This window comes from Pseudophryne corroboree, chromosome 8 (assembly GCF_028390025.1).
Source record: "Pseudophryne corroboree isolate aPseCor3 chromosome 8, aPseCor3.hap2, whole genome shotgun sequence".
Classification (NCBI taxonomy): Eukaryota; Metazoa; Chordata; class Amphibia; order Anura; family Myobatrachidae; genus Pseudophryne; species Pseudophryne corroboree.
In genome coordinates, this window is record NC_086451.1 from 388,167,774 (window position 1) to 388,195,000 (window position 27,227).

Here is a 27,227-nt window from a genome sequence, read left to right on the forward strand (position 1 = left end):
TTATGAAGGTTAGGATGGAGACAGGAAATCGCCATTATCACAGAAACCACACTCCGCTCCAGACTTCAGAACCCACTATCTGCCCCACTATGAATGTTAGGATGGAGACAGGAAATCAGCATTACCACAGAAACTACACTCCGCTCAAGACCTCAGAGCCCACTACCTGCCCCATTATGAAGGTTAGGATGGAGACAGGAAATCGCCATTATCACAGAAACCACACTCCGCTCCAGACTTCAGAACCCACTATCTGCCCCACTATGAATGTTAGGATGGAGACAGGAAATCAGCATTACCACAGAAACCACACTCCACCCCAAACCTCAGAACCCATTATCTGCCCCATTATGAAGGTTAGGATGGAGACAGGAAATCACCATTACCAGAAAACCACACTCCTCTCCAGACCTCAGAACCCACTACTTGCCCCATTATGAAGGTTAGGATGGAGACAGGAAATCACCATTACCACAGAAACCTCACTCCGCTCCAGACCTCAGAACGCACTACCTGCCCCATTATGAAGGTTAGGATGGAGACAGGAAATCACCATTACCAAAGAAACCACACTCCGCTCCAGACCTCAGAACCCACTACCTGCCCCATTATGAAAGTTAGGATGGAGACAGGAAATCACCATTACCACAGAAACCTCACTCCGCTCCAGACCTCAGAACGCACTACCTGCCCCATTATGAAGGTTAGGATGGAGACAGGAAATCACCATTACCAAAGAAACCACACTCCGCTCCAGACCTCAGAACCCACTACCTGCCCCATTATGAAAGTTAGGATGGAGACAGGAAATCACCATTACCACAGAAACCTCACTCCGCTCCAGACCTCAGAACCCACTACCTGTCCCATTATGAAGGTTAGCATGGAGACAGGAAATCTCCATTTCCAAAGAAACTACACTCCGCTCCAGACCTCAGAACCCACTACTTTCCCCATTATGAAAGTTAGGATGGAGACAGGAAATCACCATTACCACAGAAACCACACTCTGCTCCAAACCTCAGAACCCACTATCTGCCCCGTTATGAAGGTTAGGATGGAGACAGGAAATCAGCATTACCAAAGAAACTACACTCCGCTCCAGACCTCAGAACCCACTACTTGCCCCATTATGAAGGTTAGCATGGAGACAGGAAATCTCCATTACCACAGAAACCACACTCTCCGCTCCAGACCTCAGAACTCACTATCTGCCCCATTATGAAGGTTAGGATAGAGACAGAAAATCACCATTACCACAAAACCACACTCTGCTCCAGACCTCAGTACCCACTACCTGCCCCATTATGAAGGTTAGGATAGAGACGGATAGTCACTATCACCATAGAAACCACACTCCGCTATAGAGCCCACAACTATTCTTGATATCATTTTATAAACCAGATGCAGTTCTGGTCCTTAGAAGTTATTATCTAACAATAGCCCCCCCCCCCACCCCCGAAATTTTGCCGTTAATGTTACTGCTCTGCTCTTTAAAATCCCAGAGCGAGAGCTGCTGATAAGTGCTTGGTAAAAATACCACAAAATCTTGGCTAGAAGTAAAGGAAGAAGACTCTTCCCCTGACACACAAGATCCATCACGCTCAGAGAACTGCATGCATCACCATGAGATGATGCTCCAGTGCGACGGGCAAGGCAGTTCCGCTACACTTCAGTTTCCTGGCATTACCAAGTCCCCCTCACCCACCTTTGTACCCACCCTCTAAGCCATGGTAGCTCATAGTCCACACAGTATATATGTGTAGCTACTCCTACTTAACATGCCAACCTGCTGCAGAGGAATAAAACAAATCTAAGTAAAAGCATGCCAGTTATTTCTTGTACAACATTCAGCTCAGTACTACACAGCTTTTTGCAATTATCTAACTGTGCATAGCTCTTTGCCTGCTCTATGAGGATATAAACCACACTCCTGACACAATAACCCACCACTTCATTCATTATGTTCTGTTAGGACATAAATATACAAAGGGCCTGACTCAGAGGGGCATGCAGTGTCGATGTTGGATGCTGAAGACCCATATATTGCCACTAAGCCACACTGCTAACGCGCTGCAATTGATTAGAGATAGCGGAAACACAGAGAATTTATTCACAAAGTGAGAGACAAGCATTTGGGGGAGGTAATGGGGGGGAAGGTAATTTTAGAAAAATGCAGGTGAGTCGGGACCATTTTCTGGGTGTTCCCTAGTCAGCCACTGCAAATTCGTATGCAGCTGGTGAGGGCCACGCATCTTAGGACAGCCAACCATTCTGAGACAGCATAGGTCCAAGGTCTGATGCTGCAACCAATGTTCCCGCTTGTTTACGTGAGCGAAGGTAGTTAGATGTCGGCAGTGGGCAACTCTGCACACAAGATGGCGGCTGAGACATTAGCCTGTTTCCGCAAGTTCCCTACGAGTGAAATCGCAACTTGGCATGGAACTACATGCACCTCTGATTTAGGCCCTGTGTACCTGAGTCTCTGACCTTAGAACCCGTTACCTCCCCTACCATGAAGGGTAGCTTGAAAACAGATAATATGTCACATTGCAAACCCTACTTAGCTTCTGCCCTTAGAATCCGTCATCTCCCCATCATGAAGTATAAATTGGAGACTGATACTTAAATATCAATATAGAAGCACCACTCCTGACTTTCAAACCCACCAACATTCCCTTAATGTATGGTAGGCCGGAGACAGGAACTACAATAAGCACACACAGCACATGACATGAATATACAGTAGGAGTAGTTACAGTAACAATATTTGCCAGGCACAAAGCACTAGCTCACATGCGTACCAGCTGCTCTCCGGATAGCACCTCCAGCAATTTGGTAATGATGTAGCCATCGCGCAGGTCGCTGTAAAGGTCATTCACGCGGCACGGCACTTTGGAGAGGTGGGAGTTCATCCACTTGGTGAAGGTTTTCTTCTGAACAGCATCACGTTCATCTTTGGAATACAATTGGGAGATTCCGTATGACTCGACCACTTCATAAAACAAGTTAAAAAGTATCTCTCTGACTCTAATTGAATTCTGTGACAGGGTAACTAAAGCTTTTAGTGCTTGAATGTTGGGGAGGGAGATTTGGGAAAGAGGTTTAACTGTGCCATACATAGTGATGGAGTCATCCAGTTTCTTTAGTGGACCTCTAACCATATAGCATGGATGACTCTGGAGGTGTGCAAATCCCAAAGGAAGCAGGCAGACCTCCCATAACGCAACCAAGGCTCCCACCTAGGTCACAGGGAGCACTGAAGAGCCCAGATTACTGTCAAACATTCTTATGCGTCTTTTAGTGACAGAGGAGGGTGAAGTGGGAAGCAGTCACAAGGTCAGCAGTCATAGGGGCAGTTTCAATTAGCCCCAGGACCCAGAGATGATCAATTATTTGGCAAATAACGCACATTAAATCATAGCTTCCGGGTTCAGTGCCCAGACCTATGGAATTACCCAGCGTGGTAAGTCCAGGAGGGTGCACTTAATGTGTATTTTTCCTTGCAGCACCTGAGGTTGTGTTGTTATGTCATCATGGAAGATGTAATGTCAACATGTTAAATGTCATGCCGACATTAGGGTTAAGCTGTGGCAGTGGAGGGTTAGGCACTAAGAGGAGGGTTAGGCTGAAGGAGAGAAGGGTTAGAGTTAAGCACTAGGGTACAGTTAGGGTTAGGCTGCAGGAGGAGAGGGTTAGGGTTAGGCACTAGAGGGATGTTTAGGGTCAGGCTGCAGGAGATGAGGGCTACACACTAGGAAGGAAATTAGGCTGCAGGAGGGAAGGGTTAGGCACTAGGTGGAGGGTTATGGTTAAGCTGCAGAAGAGGTGAGTTAGGCTGTGGGAGTGGAGGGTTAGACTGCAGGAGGGGAGGGTTAGGCATTTGGTGGAGAGTTAGGCTGCAAGAGGTGAAGGTTAGGGTTAGGCACTAGGGGAGGGTTAGGTATTTGGAGAAGAGTTAGGCTGCAAGAGGTGAAGGTTAGGGTTAGGCACTAGGGGAGGGTTAGTGTTAGGCTGCAGGAGGGGAGGGTTAGGCATTTGGAGGAGAGTTAGGCTGCAAGAGGTGAGGGTTAGGGTTAGGCACTAGGGGAGGGTTAGACAATAGGAGGAGGGTTAGGCTGCAGGGGGGGGGTTAGACAACAGGGGGAGGGTTAGGCTGCGGGAGGGGAAGGTTAGGAATTCAGAGTAGAGATAGGCTGCACTTGTCTACATTACAGCCATGTCAACATTGTGAATATCAACATTATGAATGTCGTCAAAATCTTCCCAACCTGGATGAAAGGCTCCATCATATAACAACAACGTGTCACAAGATAGCTGAGATGTTAACATTATATTCTAATTTAGCAACAAGGATTAAAAGGAACTGAATTATGTTAGGGGGGGGGGGGGGGGGGAGAGTGGTGAAGTCAACTAAGTCCTATCAGTGACTTTTTTCTTCGCTATGTTACATCTTGTGCCATCTACCTCATCTACAACCTCTCTGGAATCACGGCGAGGAGGGAGAACCCCTGGGGTGAGCTTGTGAGATGACCCATAAACCTACCAGCCAGAGCTTTGATCCGGGAGCACTCGAAAAATTTGCCAGAGGCTGCGGGCTCATCCCATGCATGGTCAGTCTGATCCCAGCGATTGTTGTTGTTTGGGGGCGTCTGCACCTCCATGTTGTCCAGCTCTGGGCTCACATTCGCCATCACCACTATCAGGAAAGGGAATTAAAATGTGGGTAAATACCTTTCCATATAATCCATGGGCTGTCACAGCCGTATACCCTCACTGCACATAATATAACCGCCAGTTTCCTTTTATCCATCATTTAATTAATTCAAAGATATACAAACAGCTGACACCCACTCTCCCGCCATATAACAATCTCCTCACCTCTCTTCAGCTTAGAAGTTATAATTGCTCCATATGATCATTGCCATTCCTTTCGCACACACTGAGAACAGAGAGAACACATTAGGAGAAGAAGATTATCTGATTGCCGGCGGCAACAACCGAGGAACAGAAAACATTATTGGGGGGATAATAATGTCAGCTGTGTTCTGAAGAAGTGTATTAAAAAGAAAATAGTTTTATTATAATATATCCAAAATGGGATAAACTCTATGGGGTAAATTTACTAAGGTGGGAGATTTTTAAAACTGGTGATGTTGCCCATAGCAACCAATCAGATTATGGGGTATATGCAATTCACGGCGAATCGCGGCAAATTATCGCCGTTTTTTAATTCGACACAATTCAACAGGTGAATTCCGGCAGGTGGCTGCCGGAATTCACCATATTCAATGAAAAACGGATTCGACAGTCCCGCGGGCAATAATTGGCCGATTTGCCGGATTTTGCCGCGATTTAAAAAAACGGGGAAAAAACGGGGAAAAAAATGGCGTGGGGTCCCCCCTCCAAAGCATAACCAGCCTCGGGCTCTTCGAGCTGGTCCTGGTTCTAAAAATGCGGGGGGAAATTGGGCAGCGGATCCCCCGTATTTTTAAAACCAGCACCGGGCTCTGCGCCTGGTGCTGGTGCAAAAAATACGGGGGACAAAAAGAGTAGGGGTCCCCCGTATTTTTCACACCAGCATCGGGCTCCACTAGCTGGACAGATAATGCCACAGCCGGGGGTCACTTTTATACAGTGCCCTGCGGCCGTGGCATCAAATATCCAACTAGTCACCCCTGGCCGGGGTACCCTGGGGGAGTGGGGACCCCTTCAATCAAGGGGTCCCCCCCCCCAGCCACCCAAGGGCCAGGGGTGAAGCCCGAGGCTGTCTCCCCCATCCAATGGCTGCGGATGGGAGGCTGATAGCCTTGAGAAAAATGACAAGAATATTGTTTTTTCCAGCAGTACTACAAGTCCCAGCAAGCCTCCCCCGCAAGCTGGTACTTGGAGAACCACAAGTACCAGCATGCGGGAGAAAAACGGGCCCGCTGGTACCTGTAGTTCTACTGGGAAAAAAATACCCAAATAAAAACAGGACACACACACCGTGACAAGTAAAACTTTATTACACACTGCCGACACACACATACTTACCTATGTTGACACGCCGACTGCCACGGTCTCCGACGATCCGGGGTACCTGTGTAAAAAAATTATACTCACCTTCCAGCGTCCAGAGGTACATCCACGTCCAGAGAGATACATCCACGTACTTGTTAAAAAAACAAACCGAACACCCGATCCATGCCGGACTGAAAGGGGTCCCATGCTTTCACATGAGACCCCTTTGCCCGAATGCCGGGACACCACGTGACTCCTGTCACTGAAGTCCCTTCAGCCAATCAGGAAGCGCTACTTCCGTGGCGCTCACCCGATTGGCTGTGCGCTGTCTGAGCTGTCAGACAGCGCATCGCAAAGCTCCGTCCATTACTTTCAATGGTGGGAACTTTGCCGTCTACGGGGGGGTTACCCGCGGTCAGCCGCTGACCGGCGGGTGACCTCCCCGCTAGCCGCAAAGTTCCCACCATTGAATATAATGGAGGGAGCTGTGCGATGCGCTGTCTGAGTTCAGACAGCGCACAGCCAATCAGGTGAACGCAACGAAGTTGCGCTTCCTGATTGGCTTTAGAGACCTTTCTGTGACAGCTGTCACTTGAGAGGTCTCTCTGCATTCGGGGTAAGGGGTCCCATGTGTCAACATGGGACCCCTTTCAGTCCGTTTGGTCGGGTATTTGCGGTTTGTTATTTTTAACAAGTACGTGGATGTATCTCTGGACCCTGGCTGAGGTGAGTATATTGATCTTTTCTTTTCAGGTATCCGTGGATTCTACTTGGAGAAGAGGACCGATGTCGGCGTGTGAACATAGGTAAGTATGTGTGTGTCGACGTATGAAATAAAGTTTTACTTGTCACGGTGTGTGTGTCCTGTTTTTATTTGGGTATTTTTTTTCCAGTAGAACTACAGGTACCAGCGGGCCCGTTTTTCTCCCGCATGCTGGTACTTGTGGTTCTCCAAGTACCAGCTTGCGGGGGAGGCTTGCTGGGACTTGTAGTTCTTCTGGAAAAAACAATATTCTTGACATTTTACCAAGGCTATCAGCCTCCCATCCGCAGCCCTTGGATGGGGGGGACAGCCTCGGGCTTCACCCCTGGCCCTCGGGTGGCTGGGGGGGGGGACCCCTTGATTGAAGGGGTCCCCACTCCCCCAGGGTACCCCGGCCAGGTTTGATTAGTTGGATATTTAATGCCACGGCCGCAGGGCACTGTATAAAAGTGACCCCCGGCTGTGGCATTATCTGTCCAGCTAGCGGGAGCCCGATGCTGGTGTGAAAAATACGGGGGACCCCTGCTCGTTTTGTCCCCCGTATTTTTTGCACCAGCACCAGGCGCAGAGCCCGGTGCTGGTTTTAAAAATACGGGGGATCCCTGCCCAATTTTTCCCCGCATTTTTAGAACCAGGACCAGCTCGAAGAGCCCGAGGCTGGTTATGCTTTGGAGGGGGGACCCCACGCCATTTTTTTATTTTTATTTTACCGTTCCAGCACTAAAATAAAATAAAAAAATAATAATAATATTTTAAAAAATATATAAATAATACTTGTGCCTCCAAAAAAAAAAAAAAAAAGTACCTAATCCCTTCTAATATAAATAGATATGCTATTCCCAAAAAAAAAACCACCAAAAAAAACATGTTTAAATTTTTTTTTATTGTTTTCACCCTCCAAAGTGTGGCGGATTGAAAATGACGAATTTACTGTCTAAAAGCACTGCTGTCGAATTTCCAAACTTGAATTGAATATGCTTTTGTCGAATTGCAGCACTTGTATCATTGCAGAAAAGTCGAATTTGCAAAAAGTCTAATTTCAAAAAGTCGAATTTTGAAAGTCCGTTTTTTTGACGGAAAGCACTGAATTGCATTGACGATTTTTTTTTTTGGGCGAAAATGACCCGAAATTCGACAATTTCGGGAATTCGACCGCAATTGCATATACCCGTATATCTATTATCTGCTAGAAGCAGCTAGATAAATGGTAAGTAGAATCTGATTGGTTGCCATGGGCAACATCACCAATCTCCCACCTTAGTAAATTTACCCCTATGAGCTGTAATGTATACATGGCTTTTATTTTATTGGGTGTGACTAGGTTTCTGTTTTACAGAGTAAAGGGGTCTACACACTTGACGATAACGATGATAGATATGAACGATATCGTTCATATCGTTCAGTGTGTATGCAAAAATTTCAGGGAATGTCTAACCAGGTATGTAAAGGGCCCTACACACTGGCCGACATGACTGCACGATATGAACGATCTCCTTCATTAATGAACAAGATAACGTTCATATCGTGCAGTGTGGAGGCTCCAGCGATGAACGATGCGCGGCCCCGCGCTCGTTCATCGCTGGTCTCCCGTCGGCTGTACATGCAGGCCAATATGGACGATCTCGTCCATATTTGCCTGCACTTCAATGCAGCCGGGTGACGGGGGGAGTGAAGAAACTTCACTCCCCCCGTCACTGCCCCCCCCCCCCGCCGCCGGGTCGCCCGTCGGCCGTATCCACCGTCGGGCAGCTCGGCGGCGGATCGGCCAGTGTGTAGGGCCTATAAGAGATACAGGCACAAGTCTCAGATTTGTAGAAATTACCTATGAAACCTATTAAAATGTTTTACATAGTTTTTAAGAATATTGTGGATTCTTTGTATACGCTGACTTTTTTTCTATTTAGAAGAAATGTGTCTTGAATTGTGCGTTCTCCATAACATTTAGCTACAATGAAACGAGAGAGAGATCAGGAATACATGCACGGAACATGCCAGAGACAGAGAGATGAGATCAGGAGAAGATGATGGGGATAACAAGAAAGAGGGAGGTAAGGTAAGGAAGATGAATGCAGAGAGACACATAAGAGCTAGGAGAGAATGAAGAAACAAACAGTCAGACCAGTATTAGACGTTATATATATGCCATATGCCTTGCTGACATTCTGCAAAAAAACACCCTGTATGTTGTCCAGTCACTGCACTGGTGTTGATAAATAAGGCACAGTACTATGGTGGTCATTCCGAGTTGTTCGCTCGGTAAATTTTTTCGCATCGCAGCGATTTTCCGCTTAGTGCGCATGCGCAATGTCCGCAGTGCGACTGCGCCAAGTAAATTTGCTATGCAGTTAGGAATTTTACTCACGGCTTTGTCATCGTTCTGGTGATCGTAATGTGATTGACAGGAAGTGGGTGTTACTGGGCGGAAACTGGCCGTTTTATGGGTGTGTGCGGAAAAACGCTACCGTTTCTGGGAAAAACGCGGGAGTGGCTGGAGAAACGCTGGGTGTGTTTGTGACGTCAAACCAGGAACGACAAGCACTGAACTGATCGCAGATGCCGAGTAAGTCTGGAGCTACTCAGAAACTGCTAAGAGAGGTCTAATCGCAATATTGCGAATACGTAGTTCGCAATTTTAAGAAGCTAAGATTCACTCCCAGTAGGCGGCGGCTTAGCGTGAGTAAATCTGTTAAAAGCAGCTTGCGTGCGAACAACTCAGAATGAGGGCCTATAATGTTAACGGCGATATTTAGTTCAGTGCATCTGACTGTTAACTAAGGCCCTCATTCCGAGTTGATCGCTCGCTAGCTACTTTTGGCAGCCGTGCAAACGCATAGTCACCGCCCACGGGGGAGTGTATTTTCGCTATGCAAGTGTGCGAACGCCTTTGCAGCCGAGCTCTGCAAAAACATTTTGTGCAGTTTCAGAGCAGGTCTCTGGACTTACTCAGCCCTTGCGATCACTTCAACCTGTTCGTGTCCGGAATTGACGCCAGACACCCGCTCTGCAAACGCTTGGACACGCCTGCGTTTTTCCAAACACTCACAGAAAACTGTCAGTTGACACCCATGAACGCCTTCTTCCTGTCAATCTCCTTGCGATCGGCTGTGCGAATGGAATCTTCGCTAAATTCATCGCCCAGCACCGATCCTCTATGTACCTGTACGACGCGCCTGCGCATTGTGGTGCATACACATGCGCAGTTTTGCCACTTGTTTACCGGATCAGTGCGCTGCGAAAATCGGCAGCGAGCGATCAACTCGGAATGACCCCCTAAGTGCTTGATTCGAATGGTCTACATACAAATCTGATGGTTTGGGCTCTGCTCGTGTGCAGGATGGGTCCTGCATGATCGCTCACATCCCCCAATTAGCCCCAGCATGCTGCAGCATTTGCAGGCGGTGATCGGGACAGTTCTACAAACAATGGTGCGTCGCCCCCGTTTTGTAGGCGTGCTGAGCCCAGGGGACGCAGACTTATTGAGGACCTGGCAGAGGGGTTCTGACGGCCAGTCTGAGCAAGCTTCATCTTACACATACTGTCCGAGGGCAGCAAAGCTGAAGAGCAATGGTCGCGATGGTGATCCAATGCCGTGTCAGCAGACGCATTGAATTAAGGTTGACCCCTACCAGCACAGTCAGGTGGTCCACCGGCATTTTTTTAATCAGAGCGACTACATGTGACATCACGCAGCCGCTCCGAAAACGCTTCCAGCATGCCCCCAATTAACCCGCCACACCGGTGAAACGCCCAACGGCCGCCGCTGTTAATCATGTTGCGGACACATCCTTAGGGGATGCGCCCACAATGTGACTGACCGCACAGGTGCGATGCGCCCGCTGCGCGTGCATAGTTTGCTGATGTACACATTAGCGGCCAACTCTGAATTAGGCCCAAAATGCTCTGCTCCTGTTCGGCCCTCTTAATACAGTACCTCCCAACAAGGAGGGTCAGTCCAGGAGGGACAGAATGCTCTGCTCCTGGACTTCCCTCTTAATGTCTTAAACGTGTTCGACCCCGACCAAGGCCCTCATTCCAAGTTGTTCGCTCGGTAAATTTCATTGCATCGCAGCGATTTTCCGCTTAGTGCGCATGCGCAATGTCCGCACTGCGACTGCGCCAAGTAAATTTGCTATGAAGATAGTATTTTTACTCACGGCTTTTTCATCGCTCAGGCGATCGTAGTGTGATTGACAGGAAATGGGTGTTTCTGGGCGGAAACTGGCCGTTTTATGGGCGTGTGGGGAAAAACGCTACCGTTTCTGGGAAAAACGCGGGAGTGGCTGGAGAAACGGAGGAGTGTCTAGGCGAACGCTGGGTGTGTTTGTGACGTCAAACCAGGAACGACAAGCACTGAACTGATCGCACAGGCAGAGTAAGTCTGAAGCTACTCTGAAACTGCTAAGAAGTTTGTAATCGCAATATTGCGAATCTTTCGTTCGCAATTTTAAGAAGCTAAGATTCACTCCCAGTAGGCGGCGGCTTAGCGTGAGCAACTCTGCTAAAATCGCCTTGCGAGCGAACAACTCGGAATGACCTCCCCAGTTCCCAGGCAGCCGCCCAGGAAGACCCCACCTTTTGAGTAGAGTGGGCCTTAACAGATTTTGGACACGGCAGTCCTGCCGTAGAATAGGCATGCTGGATAGTGAACCTAATCCAGCGAGAAATAGACTGCTTAGAAACAGGACACCCAATTTTCTTGGGATCGTATAGGACAAACAAAGAGTCCGATTTCCTGTCACGAGAAGTTCTCTTCACATAAACATTCAGAGCCCCCACGACATCCAAGTAATCGAGGGGTCAGTAGCCACTGGCACCACAATAGCTTGGTTGATATGAAATGCCGACACAACCTTTGGAAGGAACTGCTGACGAGTCCGGATCTCAGCTCTATCCGCATGGAAGATCAAGTAAGGGCTTTTGCATGACAAAGCCCCCAGCTCAGAGACACGCCTAGCAGAAGCTAAGGCCAACAAAGTGACCACCTTCCATGCAAGAAATTTGAGCTCTACCTCCTGTAGAGGTTCAAACCAATCCGACTGGAGAAACTGCAACACCACGTTAAGGTCCCAAGGCGCCATAGGCGGTACAAAGGGAGGTTGGATATGCAGAACTCCCTTCAAAAAGGTTTGAACCTCAGGGAGGGCAGCTAATTGTTTCTGAAAGAAAATGGACAGGGCTGAAATCTGGACCTTCAAAGATCCCAATCTCAGCCCCATATCCACTCCTGCCTGCAAGTAGAGGAGGAAACGTCCCAGTTGAAATTCCACCGCAGGAAACTTCTTGGACTCACACCAAGAGACATATTTCTTCCAAATACGATGGTAATGTTTAGACGTTACCCCTTTCCTAGCCTGTATGAGGGTAGGAATCACTTATTTCGGAATACTCTTCCGAGCAAGAATCAGGCGCTCAACTTCCATGCCGTCAAACGCAGCCGCTGTAAGGTTTGATAGGCGACGGACCCTGTTGCAGCAGGTCCTCCCGAAGAGGAAGAGGCCTCTGCTCTTCTTGCAGTAGATCCAGAAGGTCCGCGTACCAAGCCCGCCTTGGCCAGTCTGGGGCAATGAGGATCACTTGAACCCTTGTTCTCCTTATGAGCTTTAAGATTCTTGGGATGAGTGGGAGTGGTGGAAACACGTATACTGACTGGAAAACCCACGGAGACACCAGGGCGTCCACCGCCACTGCCTGAGGGTCCCTCGACCTGGAACAATAACGCCGAAGCTTCTTGTTGAGACGAGCGGCCATCATGTCTATTTGGGGTAGACCCCAAAGATCTGTTACCTCCTTGAACACCTCCGGATGGAAGCCCCACTATCCCGGATGGAGATAGTGTCTGCTGAGGAAGTCTGCTTCCCAGTTGTCTACTCCCGGAATGAAGATGGCTGACAGTGCCAACGTGTGCTTTTCTATCCAGATGAGTATTCTGGTGACCTCTGACATTGCCGCCCTGCTTTTCGTTCCGCCCTGTCGGTTTATGTTAGCCACTGTTGTTACGTTGTCCAACTGTACTTGAATGGCCCTGCTTCTTAGAAGAGGGGCCGCCTGAAGACCGATGTAGACGGCTCTTAGTTCCAGAATGTTGATGGGCAGGCCGGCTTCTAGGCTTGACCATCTTCCCTGGAAGGTCACCCCTTGAGTGACTGCTCCCCAGCCCCGGAGGCTCGCATCCGTCGTTAGCAGGACCCAGTCCTGAATCCCGAACCTGTGGCCCTACAGCAGGTGAGGCAATTGGAGCCACCATAGGATTGAAATCCTCGCCCTTGGCGGCAGACGAATTCTCTGATGCATGTGGAGGTGAGATCCCGACCACTTGTCCAGGAGGTCCAGTTGGAAGGTCCGAGCATGAAACCTCCCATACTGGATAGCCTCGTAGGAGGTCACCATCTTTCCCAATAGGCGAATACATTTATGAACCGACACCCGGGGTGGCTTCAATACATCCCTGACCATGGATCGGATCACCAACCCCTTGTCCCGCGGAAGGAACACCCGCTGTACTTCCGTGTCCAGGATCATTCCCAGAAACGACAATCTCCGGGTCGGTTCCAAATGTGACTTTGGAAAATTCAGAATCCAGCCGTGACTCTGAAGCAGCCGTGTTGTGAGAACAATGGATTGCCCCAACCTTTCCCTGGACGATGCCTTTATCAGGAGATCGTCCAGATAAGGAATGATGTTCACACTCTGTTTTCGGAGTAGCATCATCATCTCCGCCAGCACCTTGGTAAACACCCTCGGTGCCGTGGAGAGGCCGAACGGCAGAGCCTGGAACGGAAAATGACAGTCCAGCAATGTGAATCGGAGATAAGCCTGATGCGGCAGCCAGATCGGAATGTGAAGGTACGCATCCTTGATATCCAGGGATACAAGGAATTTCCCCTCTTCCAGACCTGTTATCACCGCCCTGAGAGACTCCATCTTGAACTTGAACTCCCTTAGAAAGGGGTTCAACGACTTTAGATTCAGGATAGGCCTGATCGAACCATCTGGTTCCAGTACCACGAAAAGGTTCGAATAGTAACCCTTTGTCAGCATGTGCGGTGGTACCGGCACAATGACTTGTGCCTCCACCAGCTTTTGGACAGCGTCCTGTAGCACTGTGCTGTCCTGCAACAGAGTTGGTAAGCCCAACTTGAAAAACCGATGAGGGAGACTTTGAAATTCCAGCCTGTATCCCTGAGAGACAATATCTACCACCCAGGGATCCAGGCCGGACGAGACCCAGACCTGACTGAACTGTCTGAGTCTCGCTCCCACAGGCCCCACCTCCGGGCCCTCCCGTCCACCGTCATGCGGAGGACTTAGGGGTACCTGAAGCAGGGTTTTGTTCTTGGGACCCTGCAGCGGCAGGTTTCTTGGACTTAACCTTACCTCCTCTGAAGAAGGTATTGGATGACTTGGCCTTTCTGGTCTTGCTGGGCCATAAGGACTGCTGCGTAGCTGAGGAGAAGGATCTCTTCAGAGGAGGAGCTGCTGAGGGAAGATACGGAGACTTACCCACTGTAGCGGTAGAAATCCACGCGCTAGGGCTTCCCCAAAGAGAGCCTGGCCTGTATAGGGTAGCGACTCCACACTTCTTCTGGATTCCACGTCGGCCGGCCACTGGCGGAGCCACAGTCCCCGACGAGCTGAAACAGACATGGAAGAAATTCCCGCAGCCATGGAACCCAGGTCTTTCATGGATTCTACCATGAAACCTGCAGAATCATGAATGTTGCGTAAATACAATGCAACCTCATCCCTAACCATCGTATCCAAATCCTCCAGCAAGGCAGCTGACCACTTCACTATTGTCTTTGCAATCCATGCACTAGCAATAGTGGGACGTAAAATGGCCCCTGAAGCAGTGTACACTGATTTCAGAGTATTATACATTTTTATATCCGCCGGCTCCTTTAAGGCGGTAGATCCCGGTACCGGTAAAACCACCTTTTTGAGAGTGTAGATACAGATGCGTCAACAATTGGCAGGTTTTCCCACTTTTTCCTGTCCTCCTCAGGGAAAGGAAAAGCTACCAGAATCCTCTTAGGAACCTGAAACTTCTTCTCAGGATTCACCCAAGCCTTTTAAAATATAGCATTCAGCTCTTTTGACGCAGGGAAGGTTAGCAAGGCTTTCTTGTTTTCAGTGAAGAAAGCCTCCTCAACCTGCTCAGGTGTGGTATCATTAACATTTAACACATCCCGGATAGCCTCTATCAACAACTGTACCCCCCTTGCAAGAGATGCAGACTCCCGCAACACATCCCCGTCACCATCTGTAGTGTCAGAATCAGTATCTGTGTCGTCTTGTGTTACCTGCACAAGCGCACGTTTGTGGGGGTATATAGCGGGGTGACCTGACAAGGGCCACACAGCCATAGTGGACTGTAAGACCTGGGTTGCGACTCATTACTTGTAACCCTGTCAGAAATATGAAAAGTCTTGATAGAGGAAAACCACTCTGGTTCCCTTGGAATGGGAACATCCTATGAGGATAAATCCTCAGCAGCATAAGACACAGTATCCCTGGACATTGCTGCTAGTGACCACCAAACACACCACACACACACAGGATGGGGTAAGACAGACTTTCCCCCCCAAGAATGGTAAGAGAGAGACAGAGATTAGAGCCAACCCACACCAGCGCTTTCTATACAAAGAGACACTTCTAACAGCGTTGACTTGTGCTCCTTAATACGACACACAGTCACATATTTAGCCTCCCACCTCTTCTACAACCCCCTGGTACCGGTATAGTATCGGGAGCTGCCGTGGAGGGATCAGGATTTCCTTCTGCTTACAGCATGCAGGAAAATGGCGATGGAACGCTGCAGGTCCGCTGAGAAGCTCCGCCCCCTTCTCGGCGCTGTCTTCCCGCTCAACTGTGTTCAAATTTTGGTCTGAGTAGTTTTGCTGGCTGGATCCGTGAGGCCCGACAGGTTTGCTGACCAATTTTGAGGGGTAAGCGCTGGCCTGGGGCGCCCCTCACCGCGCCGCACAGTGTGCCGCTGGTACCATCCGGGAGCGCCGTTAATACCACCCCTGTTGCCGCCATCTTCACAGCGGCCCTCCGCTTGCTAGGGGGGTCGGTGACTAACTCACCACGTTCTTCAGCTCTGTAAGGGGTCGGCGGCATGCTGCTGGGGTGAGCGGTGCCCCTGCGGCGGAGACTGATCTGCCCCTCTGGAGCTCAGTGTCTAGTCAGCGGAGTCAGAGGCTCAGACCCCGCAGGGCGGACACTGCTCCCCCCCTTAGTCCCACGCTGCAGGGAGGCTGTTGCCAGCAGTCTCCCTGTAAAATAATAAACTCTAAACTAAACTTTTTCCAGGAAAGCTCAGGAGAGCTCCCCTAGCTGTGACTGGCTCCTCCGGGCACAATTTCTAAACTGAGTCTGGTAGGAGGGGCATAGAGGGAGGAGCCAGCCCACACTCTTAAACTCTGAAAGTGCCAATGGCTTCTGGTGGACCCGTCTATACCCCATGGTACTAATGTGGAACCCAGCATCCCCTAGGACGTTAGAGAAATACAGGCTTTGGAAAGCATGCCAAAATAAATATATCCTTGGGATGGATCCATATTTGTGAACAAGTATTGTGGAAGAAGTGGTTTATGTTAATTCTCAAAAAGTAAAAAAAAGCCTTTCATAAACATGAAAGCAAATTTCCATAAGCTGCAATAATACAATTTACTAGGAGCATATTCAGATAAATGCTTTACAAGCGGGCAGGGGCGGATCCAGAAGAAAATGCCAGGGGTGACAGGTATTGGGCATACTTGCCTACCTGACCCTCTCCATGAGGGAGAAAATGCTCTGTTCCTGGACTTTCCTGGTAATGTATGATTGCCATCACTGCCTGTCACTGTCTCCCTGGCGTCACCCACTACCTCTCTGTCACTCACTGCCGGGTCACCCGCTCCCTGGCATCACCCACTGTCCATACTTGCCTACCTGACTCTCTCCATGAGGGAGAAAATGCTCTGTTCCTGGACTTTCCTGGTAATGTATGATTGCCATCACCTGAGGTGAGGTGAGCTAGTTAATTGATAAGAAAGGTGTTTCACCACAGGTGATGGCAATCATACATTACCAGGAAAGTCCAGGAACAGAACATTTTCTCCCTCATGGAGAGGGTCAGGTAGGCAAGTATGGTATTGGGTGATGGAGAATGTGACAGAGAGAGACAATGGGTGACACCAGAGAGAGGCAGGCAGTGGTTGACAGGGAGAGGGTGACAGGCATTGGGCATACCTCCCAACATGACCCTCTCCAGGAGGGATACAATGCTCTGCTTCTGGATTTTTCTCTTAATTTATGATTTCCGACACCTGTGTGGCACAGGTAACGGCTAAGAAAGGAGTTTCACTATAGGTGATGGCAATCTTACAGTAAGAAGGAAGTCCAGAAGAAGAGCATTCTGTCCCTCCTGAAGAGGGTCATGTTGGGAGGTATGCATTGGGTGATGGAGAATGTGACAGAGATTCAGTGGATGACGTCAGGGAGAGGGTGACAGGTAGAGGTTGACTGGCAGCGGGTGACGGAGAATGAGAGAGGCAGCGGGTGATGCCAGGTAGAGAGTGACTGGCAGTGGGTGACGGAGAATGTGAGAGAGACAGTGGCAGACCCTCCAACATGACCCGCCCCACTAGGTACAAAATGTTCTGTTCCTGGACTTCCCTCTTAATTTATGATTTCCATCACCTGTGTTGAACTGGTTAAATGATAAGAAAGCTGCATACCTCCCAACATGACCCTCTCCAGGAGGGACACAATGCACTGCTTCTGGACTTCTCTCTTAATATATGATTGCTGGCACCTGTGCTGGACAGGTTACTGGATAAGAAAGGTGTTTTACCACAGGTGATGGCAGTCATAAATTAAGAGGGAAGTCCAGCAGCAGAGCATTCTGTCCCTCCTGGAGAGGGTCATGTTGGGAGGTATGAAGCGGTTTCTTCACAGGTGATGGCTATAATAAATTAAGAGGGAAGTCCAGAAACAGAGCATTTTGTACCTAGTGGGGCGGGTTATTTAGGAGGGTATGCAGTGGCATTCTTGCCTACCTGACCCTCTCCATGAGGGAGAAAATGCTCTCTTCCTGGACTTTCCTGGTAATGCATGATTGCCATCACCTGTGGTGAAACACCTTTCTTATCATTTAACTAGCTCACCTCACCTCAGGTGATGGCAATCATACATTACCAGGAAAGTCCAGGAACAGAGCATTTTCTCCCTCATGGAGAGAGTCAGGTAGGCAAGTATGGACAGTGGGTGATGCCAGGGAGCGGGTGACCCGGCAGTGAGTGACAGAGAGGTAGTGGGTGACGCCAGGGAGACAGTGACAGGCAGTGGGTGAGAGGGAGAGGGTGACAGGTACTATGTGATGGAGAATGTGAGAGAGAGAGGCAGTGGGTGATACCAGGGAGAGAGTGACAGGCAGTGGGTGAGAGTGACAGGTATTATGTGATGGAGAATGTGAGAGAGAGAGAGGCAGTGGGTGACGCAAGGCAGTGGGTTGCAGAGAATGTGACAGAGAGGCAGAGGGTGACGCCAGGGAGAGAGTGACAGGCAGTGGGTGAGAGGGAGAGGGTGACAGGTATTATGTGATGGAGAATGTGAGAAAGAGAGGCAGTGGGTGACGCCAGGGAGAGAGTGACAGGCAGTGGGTGAGAGGGAGAGGGTGACAGATATTATGTGATGGAGAATGTGAGAGAGAGAGGCAGTGGGTGACGCAAGGCAGTGGGTGGCAGAGAATGTGACAGAGAGGCAGTGGGTGACGCCAGGGAGAGAGTGACAGGCAGTGGGTGAGAGGGAGAAGGTGACAAGTGTTATGTGATGGAGAATGTGATAGAGAGAGGCAGTGGGTGACGCAAGGGAGAGGGTGACAGGCAGTGGGTGAGAGGGTGACAGGTATTATGTGATGGAGAATGTGAGAGAGAGGCAGTGGGTTACACAAGGCAGTGGGTGGCAGAGAATGTGACAGAGAGGCCATGGGTGACGCCAGGGAGACAGTGACAGGCAGTGGGTGAGAGGGAGAGGGTGACTGGTATTATGTGATGGAGAATGTGAGAGAGAGAGAGAGAGGCAGTGGGTGACGCCAGGGAGAGAGTGACAGGCAGTGGGTGAGAGGGAGAGGGTGACAGATATTATGTGATGGAGAATGTGAGAGAGAGGCAGTGGGTGGCAGAGAATGTGACAGAGAGGCAGTGGGTGACGCCAGGGAGAGAGTGACAGGCAGTGGGTGAGAGGGAGAAGGTGACAGATATTATGTGATGGAGAATGTGAGAGAGAGAGGCAGTGGGTGACGCAAGGCAGTGGGTGGCAGAGAATGTGACAGAGAGGCCATGGGTGACGCCAGGGAGACAGTGACAGGCAGTGGGTGAAAGGGAGAGGATGACTGGTATTATGTGATGGAGAATCTGAGAGAGAGAGGCAGTGGGTGACGCCAGGGAGAGAGTGACAGGCAGTGGGTGAGAGGGAGATGGTGACAGGTATTATGTGATGGAGAATGTGATAGAGAGGCAGTGGGTGACGCAAGGGAGAGGGTAACAGGCAGTGAGTGACAGAGAGTGTGACAGAGAGGCAATGGGTGACGCAAGAGAAAGGATGACAGGCAGTGGTTGACAGGGAGAGGGTGACAGGCATTGGGTGATGGAGAATGTGACATAGAGAGGCAGTGGGTGAAGCCATGGAGACGGTGACAATAAGTGGTTGAGAGGAAGAGGGCGATTGGCAGTGGGTGACGGAGAATGTGAGAGAGGCAATGGGTGACGAAAGAGAGAGGGTGACAGGCATTGGGAGACAGGGAGAGGGTGACATGCACTGGGTGACGGAGAATGTGACACAGAGAGGCAGTGGGTGACGCCAGGGAGAGGGTAACAGGCATTAGGTGACAGAGAATGTGATGGAGGGAGGCAATGGGTGACAGGGAGAATGTTATTGGCAGTGGTGGGTGACAGATAGTGACTAGCAGTGGGTGTGAGGGCGAGACTGACTGGCAGTGGGTGACAGGGAGTGACTGGCCATGGGTGACAGGGCGAGAGTGACTAGCAGTGTGTGACAGGGACAGAGTGACTGGCAGTGGGTGACAGAGAGAGTGACAGGAAGTGACTGGCCATGGGTGACAGGGCGAGAGTGACGGGCAGTGGGTGACAGGGAGAGATTGGTAGTGGGTGACAGGCAGTGAGTGACAGGAAGAGAGTGACAGGCAGTGGATGATGGAGAGAGGCAGTGGGTGAGTAATATATTACAATTTTTTTTACCTTGGCCCAGCAACTCATCCTTGGGTTTTACGCTGGGGACAGTCACAAGATCGTGACATCAGATCCCCGGCAGCAATGACAGCCTCAATATAGAGCAGGGCTGGCCAAACCAGTCCTCGAGATCTACCAACAGTTCACATTTTCCAGACCACCTAGCTGGTGACAGGTGTAGTCATTACTAATTAAGATGTGCTGCATTCATTCCTAACTGACAATTCTACATATCTCCAGGAGGCCTATAAAACATGAACTGTTGGTAGATCTCGAGGACCGGTTTGGCCAGCCCTGATATAGAGGAAGCTAAGGTTAGAACAACAGGCGAAGGAACTGGGAGGAGAGGGGATCTTGGCCCCTCTGCTCTCTCCCTCCTGTCAGACTCTCCACTCAGACAGCTCAGCCTCAGCTACTGCCTCTAGTCTGGGGGACTGGCAGCACAAAGCAGGGACTTGTGGGGGGGCGGCGGCATTTGAGGCAGTGTGATCCGGACACCTATATAAAAGGTGAGGAAAAGGGGCACACTTTAAATTGCGATGAAGAGCTCCTGACGATTAAAGACACCAGAGAAGTCCAGGATGGACCACGGCCATGTAAAACAGCTTGAAGGCAACCGCCCTCCAGGTGAATGTGCTGGCTAATAAAATATTTAAACATTTGGTGTCCTGTTTTTATTTAAGATTTCTTTTACAGGGGGCCTATAGGTACCAGCAGGGCTTTAATGCTCCGCATGCTGGTACTTGTGGTTCTCCAAATACCAACATGCAGGGGAGGCTTGCTTGGACCTGTAGTTTTCCTGTAGTCCTCCTTTAACCCCTTCAGTGGCAGGTTTTCAATTAAAAAACAAACCCTTGGGGGGGCGGGGGTTAAATTGAAGTGGGAGCGGGTGGGGAAGGTGCAGGGGGGGGGGGGGGGGGGCGCGAGTGATGGGGCAGGGCGAGGCGAGATCAACAGCCCCAGCGCTGATTCAGCATAAGCCATTTCACAGCTAAGCCCGCACCCGGCCAGTAGGAGTCCAGGGGGCGGGTTGACTATTTGGGGGGATGAATGCTTCAACCACAGGACCCCTAGTGTGTATTATGCAGCCAGGCCTATGTCCCACCCAATGGGGTTTACAATCTGGAACCAGCTTGCCCTTGGCAGAAATATAGGTAAATGTTATAATGTTGTGCAGCATATAGTGAACTTAATGAATTCAGTGAAACAAATTAGAACCAAAAAAAAAAAAATAGCAGCAGCCGTTTATCTTGGTTCAAGTTCTGAACATGTGACCCCTGAGGTAGCATAACTAAGCTGCTTCAGAACATCAGTAACTTGTGCCCTGATAATGGCAGAAGCTTCAGGACAGGTAAACCCTATACTGTATATATACTCTACTAGTGAATGTTTATCTACAGGATGGACCTTATACGTGTGCATTATACCTCTGAGAGGAACACTCCTTGGAGGCTGAGTATACTCTGCCGCACAGTGCAGCTCTGTATACACGTCCCAGTATTTATATGTCCTCTTGCTGTGCATGGTGGTTGTAGGTCTCGGTATCTGTTCTGCAGCTGCAGATGACCAGTACTCCTGCTCTGTATGCAACTCCCAGTAACTGTCCTTAATATGCTGCTTTATTACTTGGGTACATCCTACAAATGGATTAGTGGTGTGTACAGCACTGTGCCGCTTTATTACTTGGGTACGTCCTATAAATGGATTAGTAGTGTGTACAGCACTGTGCTGCTTTATTACTTGGGTCGTCCTATAAATGGATTAGTAGTGTGTACAGCACTGTGCCGCTTTATTACTTGGGTACGTCCTATAAATGGATTAGTAGTGTGTACAGCACTGTGCTGCTTTATTACTTGGGTACGTCCTATAAATGGATTAGTAGTGTGTACAGCACTGTGTCGCTTTATTACTTGGGTACGTCCTATAAATGGATTAGTAGTGTGTACAGCACTGTGCTGCTTTATTACTTGGGTACGTCCTATAAATGGATTAGTAGTGTGTACAGCACTGTGCTGCTTTATTACTTGGGTCGTCCTATAAATGGATTAGTGGTGTGTACAGCACTGTGCCGCTTTATTACTTGGGTACGTCCTATAAATGGATTAGTAGTGTGTACAGCACTGTGCTGCTTTATTACTTGGGTACGTCCTATAAATGGATTAGTAGTGTGTACAGCACTGTGCTGCTTTATTACTTGGGTACATCCTACAAATGGATTAGTGGTGTGTACAGCACTGTGCCGCTTTATTACTTGGGTACGTCCTATAAATGGATTAGTAGTGTGTACAGCACTGTGCTGCTTTATTACTTGGGTCGTCCTATAAATGGATTAGTAGTGTGTACAGCACTGTGCCGCTTTATTACTTGGGTACGTCCTATAAATGGATTAGTAGTGTGTACAGCACTGTGCTGCTTTATTACTTGGGTCGTCCTATAAATGGATTAGTAGTGTGTACAGCACTGTGCCGCTTTATTACTTGGGTACGTCCTATAAATGGATTAGTAGTGTGTACAGCACTGTGCTACTTTATTACTTGGGTACGTCCTATAAATGGATTAGTAGTGTGTACAGCACTGTGCCGCTTTATTACTTGGGTACGTCCTATAAATGGATTAGTAGTGTGCACAGCACTGTGCTGCTTTATTACTTGGGTACGTCCTATAAATGGATTAGTAGTGTGTACAGCACTGTGCTGCTTTATTACTTGGGTCGTCCTATAAATGGATTAGTAGTGTGTACAGCACTGTGTCGCTTTATTACTTGGGTACGTCCTATAAATGGATTAGTAGTGTGTACAGCACTGTGCTGCTTTATTACTTGGGTACGTCCTATAAATGGATTAGTAGTGTGCACAGCACTGTGTAGCTTTATTACTTGGGTACGTCCTATAAATGGATTAGTAGTGTGTACAGCACTGTGCTGCTTTATTACTTGGGTACGTCCTATAAATGGATTAGTAGTGTGTACAGCACTGTGTCGCTTTATTACTTGGGTACGTCCTATAAATGGATTAGTAGTGTGTACAGCACTGTGCTGCTTTATTACTTGGGTACGTCCTATAAATGGATTAGTAGTGTGTACAGCACTGTGCTGCTTTATTACTTGGGTCGTCCTATAAATGGATTAGTGGTGTGTACAGCACTGTGCCGCTTTATTACTTGGGTACGTCCTATAAATGGATTAGTAGTGTGTACAGCACTGTGCTGCTTTATTACTTGGGTCGTCCTATAAATGGATTAGTAGTGTGTACAGCACTGTGCCGCTTTATTACTTGGGTACATCCTATAAATGGATTAGTAGTGTGTACAGCACTGTGCTGCTTTATTACTTGGGTACGTCCTATAAATGGATTAGTACTGTGTACAGCACTGTGCCGCTTTATTACTTGGGTACGTCCTATAAATGGATTAGTACTGTGTACAGCACTGTGCCGCTTTATTACTTGGGTACGTCCTATAAATGGATTAGTAGTGTGTACAGCACTGTGCTGCTTTATTACTTGGCTACATCCTACAAATGGATTAGTAATGTGTACAGCACTGTGCTGCTTTATTACTTGGGTACGTCCTATAAATGGATTAGTAGTGTGTACAGCACTGTGCTGCTTTATTACTTGGGTCGTCCTATAAATGGATTAGTAATGTGTACAGCACTGTGCTGCTTTATTACTTGGGTACGTCCTATAAATGGATTAGTAGTGTGTACAGCACTGTGCCGCTTTATTACTTGGGTCGTCCTATAAATGGATTAGTAATGTGTACAGCACTGTGCTGCTGTATTACTTGGGTACGTCCTATAAATGGATTAGTAGTGTGTACAGCACTGTGTCGCTTTATTACTTGAGTACGTCCTATAAATGGATTAGTAGTGTGTACAGCACTGTGCCGCTTTATTACTTGGGTACGTCCTATAAATGGATTAGTAGTGTGTACAGCACTGTGCTGCTTTATTACTTGGCTACATCCTACAAATGGATTAGTAATGTGTACAGCACTGTGCTGCTTTATTACTTGGGTCGTCCTATAAATGGATTAGTAGTGTGTACAGCACTGTGCTGCTTTATTACTTGGGTACGTCCTATAAATGGATTAGTAGTGTGTACAGCACTGTGTCGCTTTATTACTTGGGTACGTCCTATAAATGGATTAGTAGTGTGTACAGCACTGTGCTGCTTTATTACTTGGGTCGTCCTATAAATGGATTAGTAATGTGTACAGCACTGTGCCGCTGTATTACTTGGGTACGTCCTATAAATGGATTAGTAGTGTGTACAGCACTGTGCTGCTTTATTACTTGGGTCGTCCTATAAATGGATTAGTAATGTGTACAGCACTGTGCTGCTTTATTACTTGGGTCGTCCTATAAATGGATTAGTAATGTGTACAGCACTGTGCTGCTGTATTACTTGGGTACGTCCTATAAATGGATTAGTAGTGTGTACAGCACTGTGCTGCTTTATTACTTGGGTCGTCCTATAAATGGATTAGTAATGTGTACAGCACTGTGCCGCTGTATTACTTGGGTACGTCCTATAAATGGATTAGTAGTGTGTACAGCACTGTGCCGCTTTATTACTTGGGTCGTCCTATAAATGGATTAGTAGTGTGTACAGCACTGTGTCGCTTTATTACTTGGGTACGTCCTATAAATGGATTAGTAGTGTGTACAGCACTGTGCTGCTTTATTACTTGAGTACGTCCTATAAATGGATTAGTAGTGTGTACAGCACTGTGTCGCTTTATTACTTGGGTACGTCCTATAAATGGATTAGTAGTGTGTACAGCACTGTGCCGCTGTATTACTTGGGTACGTCCTATAAATGGATTAGTAATGTGTACAGCACTGTGCCGCTGTATTACTTGGGTACATCCTATAAATGGATTAGTAGTGTGTACAGCACTGTGCTGCTTTATTACTTGGGTACATCCTATAAATGGATTAGTAGTGTGTACAGCACTGTGCCGCTGTATTACTTGGGTACGTCCTATAAATGGATTAGTAATGTGTACAGCACTGTGCCGCTGTATTACTTGGGTACATCCTATAAATGGATTAGTAGTGTGTACAGCACTGTGCTGCTTTATTACTTGGGTACATCCTATAAATGGATTAGTAGTGTGTACAGCACTGTGCCGCTGTATTACTTGGGTACGTCCTATAAATGGATTAGTAGTGTGTACAGCACTGTGCCGCTGTATTACTTGGGTACGTCCTATAAATGGATTAGTAATGTGTACAGCACTGTGCCGCTGTATTACTTGGGTACATCCTATAAATGGATTAGTAGTGTGTACAGCACTGTGCCGCTGTATTACTTGGGTACGTCCTATAAATGGATTAGTAGTGTGTACAGCACTGTGCCGCTTTATTACTTGGGTACATCCTATAAATGGATTAGTAGTGTGTACAGCACTGTGCCGCTTTATTACTTGGGTACATCCTATAAATGGATTAGTAGTGTGTACAGCACTGTGCTGCTTTATTACTTGGGTCGTCCTATAAATGGATTAGTAGTGTGTACAGCACTGTGCCGCTTTATTACTTGGGTACGTCCTATAAATGGATTAGTAGTGTGTACAGCACTGTGCTGCTTTATTACTTGGGTACATCCTATAAATGGATTAGTAGTGTGTACAGCACTGTGTCGCTTTATTACTTGGGTACATCCTATAAATGGATTAGTAGTGTGTACAGCACTGTGCCGCTGTATTACTTGGGTACGTCCTATAAATGGATCAGTATTGTGTGCAGCATCAGAACTGTGTCGGTGAGGTCTGGTCATCCCAGTAAATGCCCCATAGAGACGATGGCTGGTGGGTGTTGCTGAAATTGTGTGTGTGTGTGTGTGTGTGTGTGTGTGTGTGTGTATATACTGGCATAGAATTACTAGGACAGACAGCTTGGGCACCATGTTCTATCAGTATGTGTGTATGACATCATGTACAGGCACAGACATATACAGTAACATGTATGCATGAACCCTTAGACTATAGGATAAATTAATTTGTACTTGTATATATCCCTAGCGTCCCTAATAAACGTCTGTGATATCTGCCCAGTCTCACCAGCTGAGATAACAGATGGGAGTAATACACAGGACAAGCAGGACAGGGGACACGGTCCTACCTTTACGGTGGGAAGGCCATGCAATGTCACATACTCTTCTCTGCACTCCTTTGCAGGACAGTGATGCAGTGCAGAACGCATTGGCCCCTCCGAGCCCTCTCGTCAGGCCGCACACCCAGCTCCGCAGCGGGTGCAGATGCAGATTACGGAGTCACCACAGCGGGCGAAGGGAATGAATGGTGCAGGATCCCTTTCAGAGCATCTCATGGACCAGTCGGCCGCGCATGCGCACAGATCTCCTCCACGTTCCAACAGAGGGCGCTTGAAGAAAGCCAATTCGCAGCCCATGCGCATTGGCGGCCCGACGGAACCCGCAGCAGGCGCACCTGGACGTACGCGACAGGGCGAGCAATGTGCGCATGCGCGTTGTCTACTGGCAGATTCCTTTATCTGACCGGGAAGGAGCTATGCGCATGCGCTTGTAATTCTTGCACATGCCTTCTTTTGCAATAGATGCTGATGATGATAAAAAAATAAGCATCATTATCACCTTCATTCTCATATTATTGTTATTATTAATATTTATTTTTATCATAATCAGGAATGCTGATAAAGGGGGAGGGATAGTGGTGTTGGATACAGTAAAATACAAAACTGAATGTGAAAGGTTCTTATCTGATCAAAATACATATGGCTGTTTGAAATCTGAACCTACCAGTGTTTTTAAACAAGAGCTTGATACATTGCTAGCAAGGGCAGCAACTGAGGGTATAATCTCTGTCTCTTTATCCAAAACGCTGTCTAGAGAATTCCCAGTTGTACCCATTTTTTACAGCATTCCCAAACTACACAAGGACCCACACGACCCCCCAGGTAGGCCCATTATATCGGCCCGGGGATCGTTGTGTGAGCCCTTGGCTGTTTATTGCGACACATATCTACAACCATGTATCCAACAAACCAGCACTCATCTGAAAGATACCTCAACACTTCTTAGTAAGTTAGGGGCATTGGATGTACTCCCCGCACACACTGTTTTGGCGTCAATAGACGTAACCAGTTTATATACATGCATCCCGCATGCAGCGGGATTAGCGGCGGTCAGACGACTTATTACCAACAACCCGCTGTATAAGGGTCCTCAGATTGAATTCTTTCTGGA

The 27,227-nt window shown here is 48.3% G+C and overlaps 1 protein-coding gene across 1 annotated transcript in view; it reads right to left on the reverse strand.

Moving 5' to 3' along the window:
- SPTBN4 (spectrin beta, non-erythrocytic 4) overlaps positions 1–26,382 on the reverse strand; it is a 331,378-nt gene extending 304,996 nt beyond the window's left edge. The window contains exons 1-4 of the mRNA XM_063937686.1: positions 26,126–26,382; positions 4,882–4,942; positions 4,547–4,699; positions 2,805–2,956 (exon numbers count right to left, since the gene is read on the reverse strand). Of these exons, the coding sequence (XP_063793756.1) occupies positions 2,805–2,956; positions 4,547–4,694 (300 nt within the window). The 5' untranslated portion in view covers positions 4,695–4,699; positions 4,882–4,942; positions 26,126–26,382. The remainder of the gene's footprint in view (positions 1–2,804; positions 2,957–4,546; positions 4,700–4,881; positions 4,943–26,125) is intronic.
- Between the last annotated feature and the right edge of the window lie 845 nt (positions 26,383–27,227).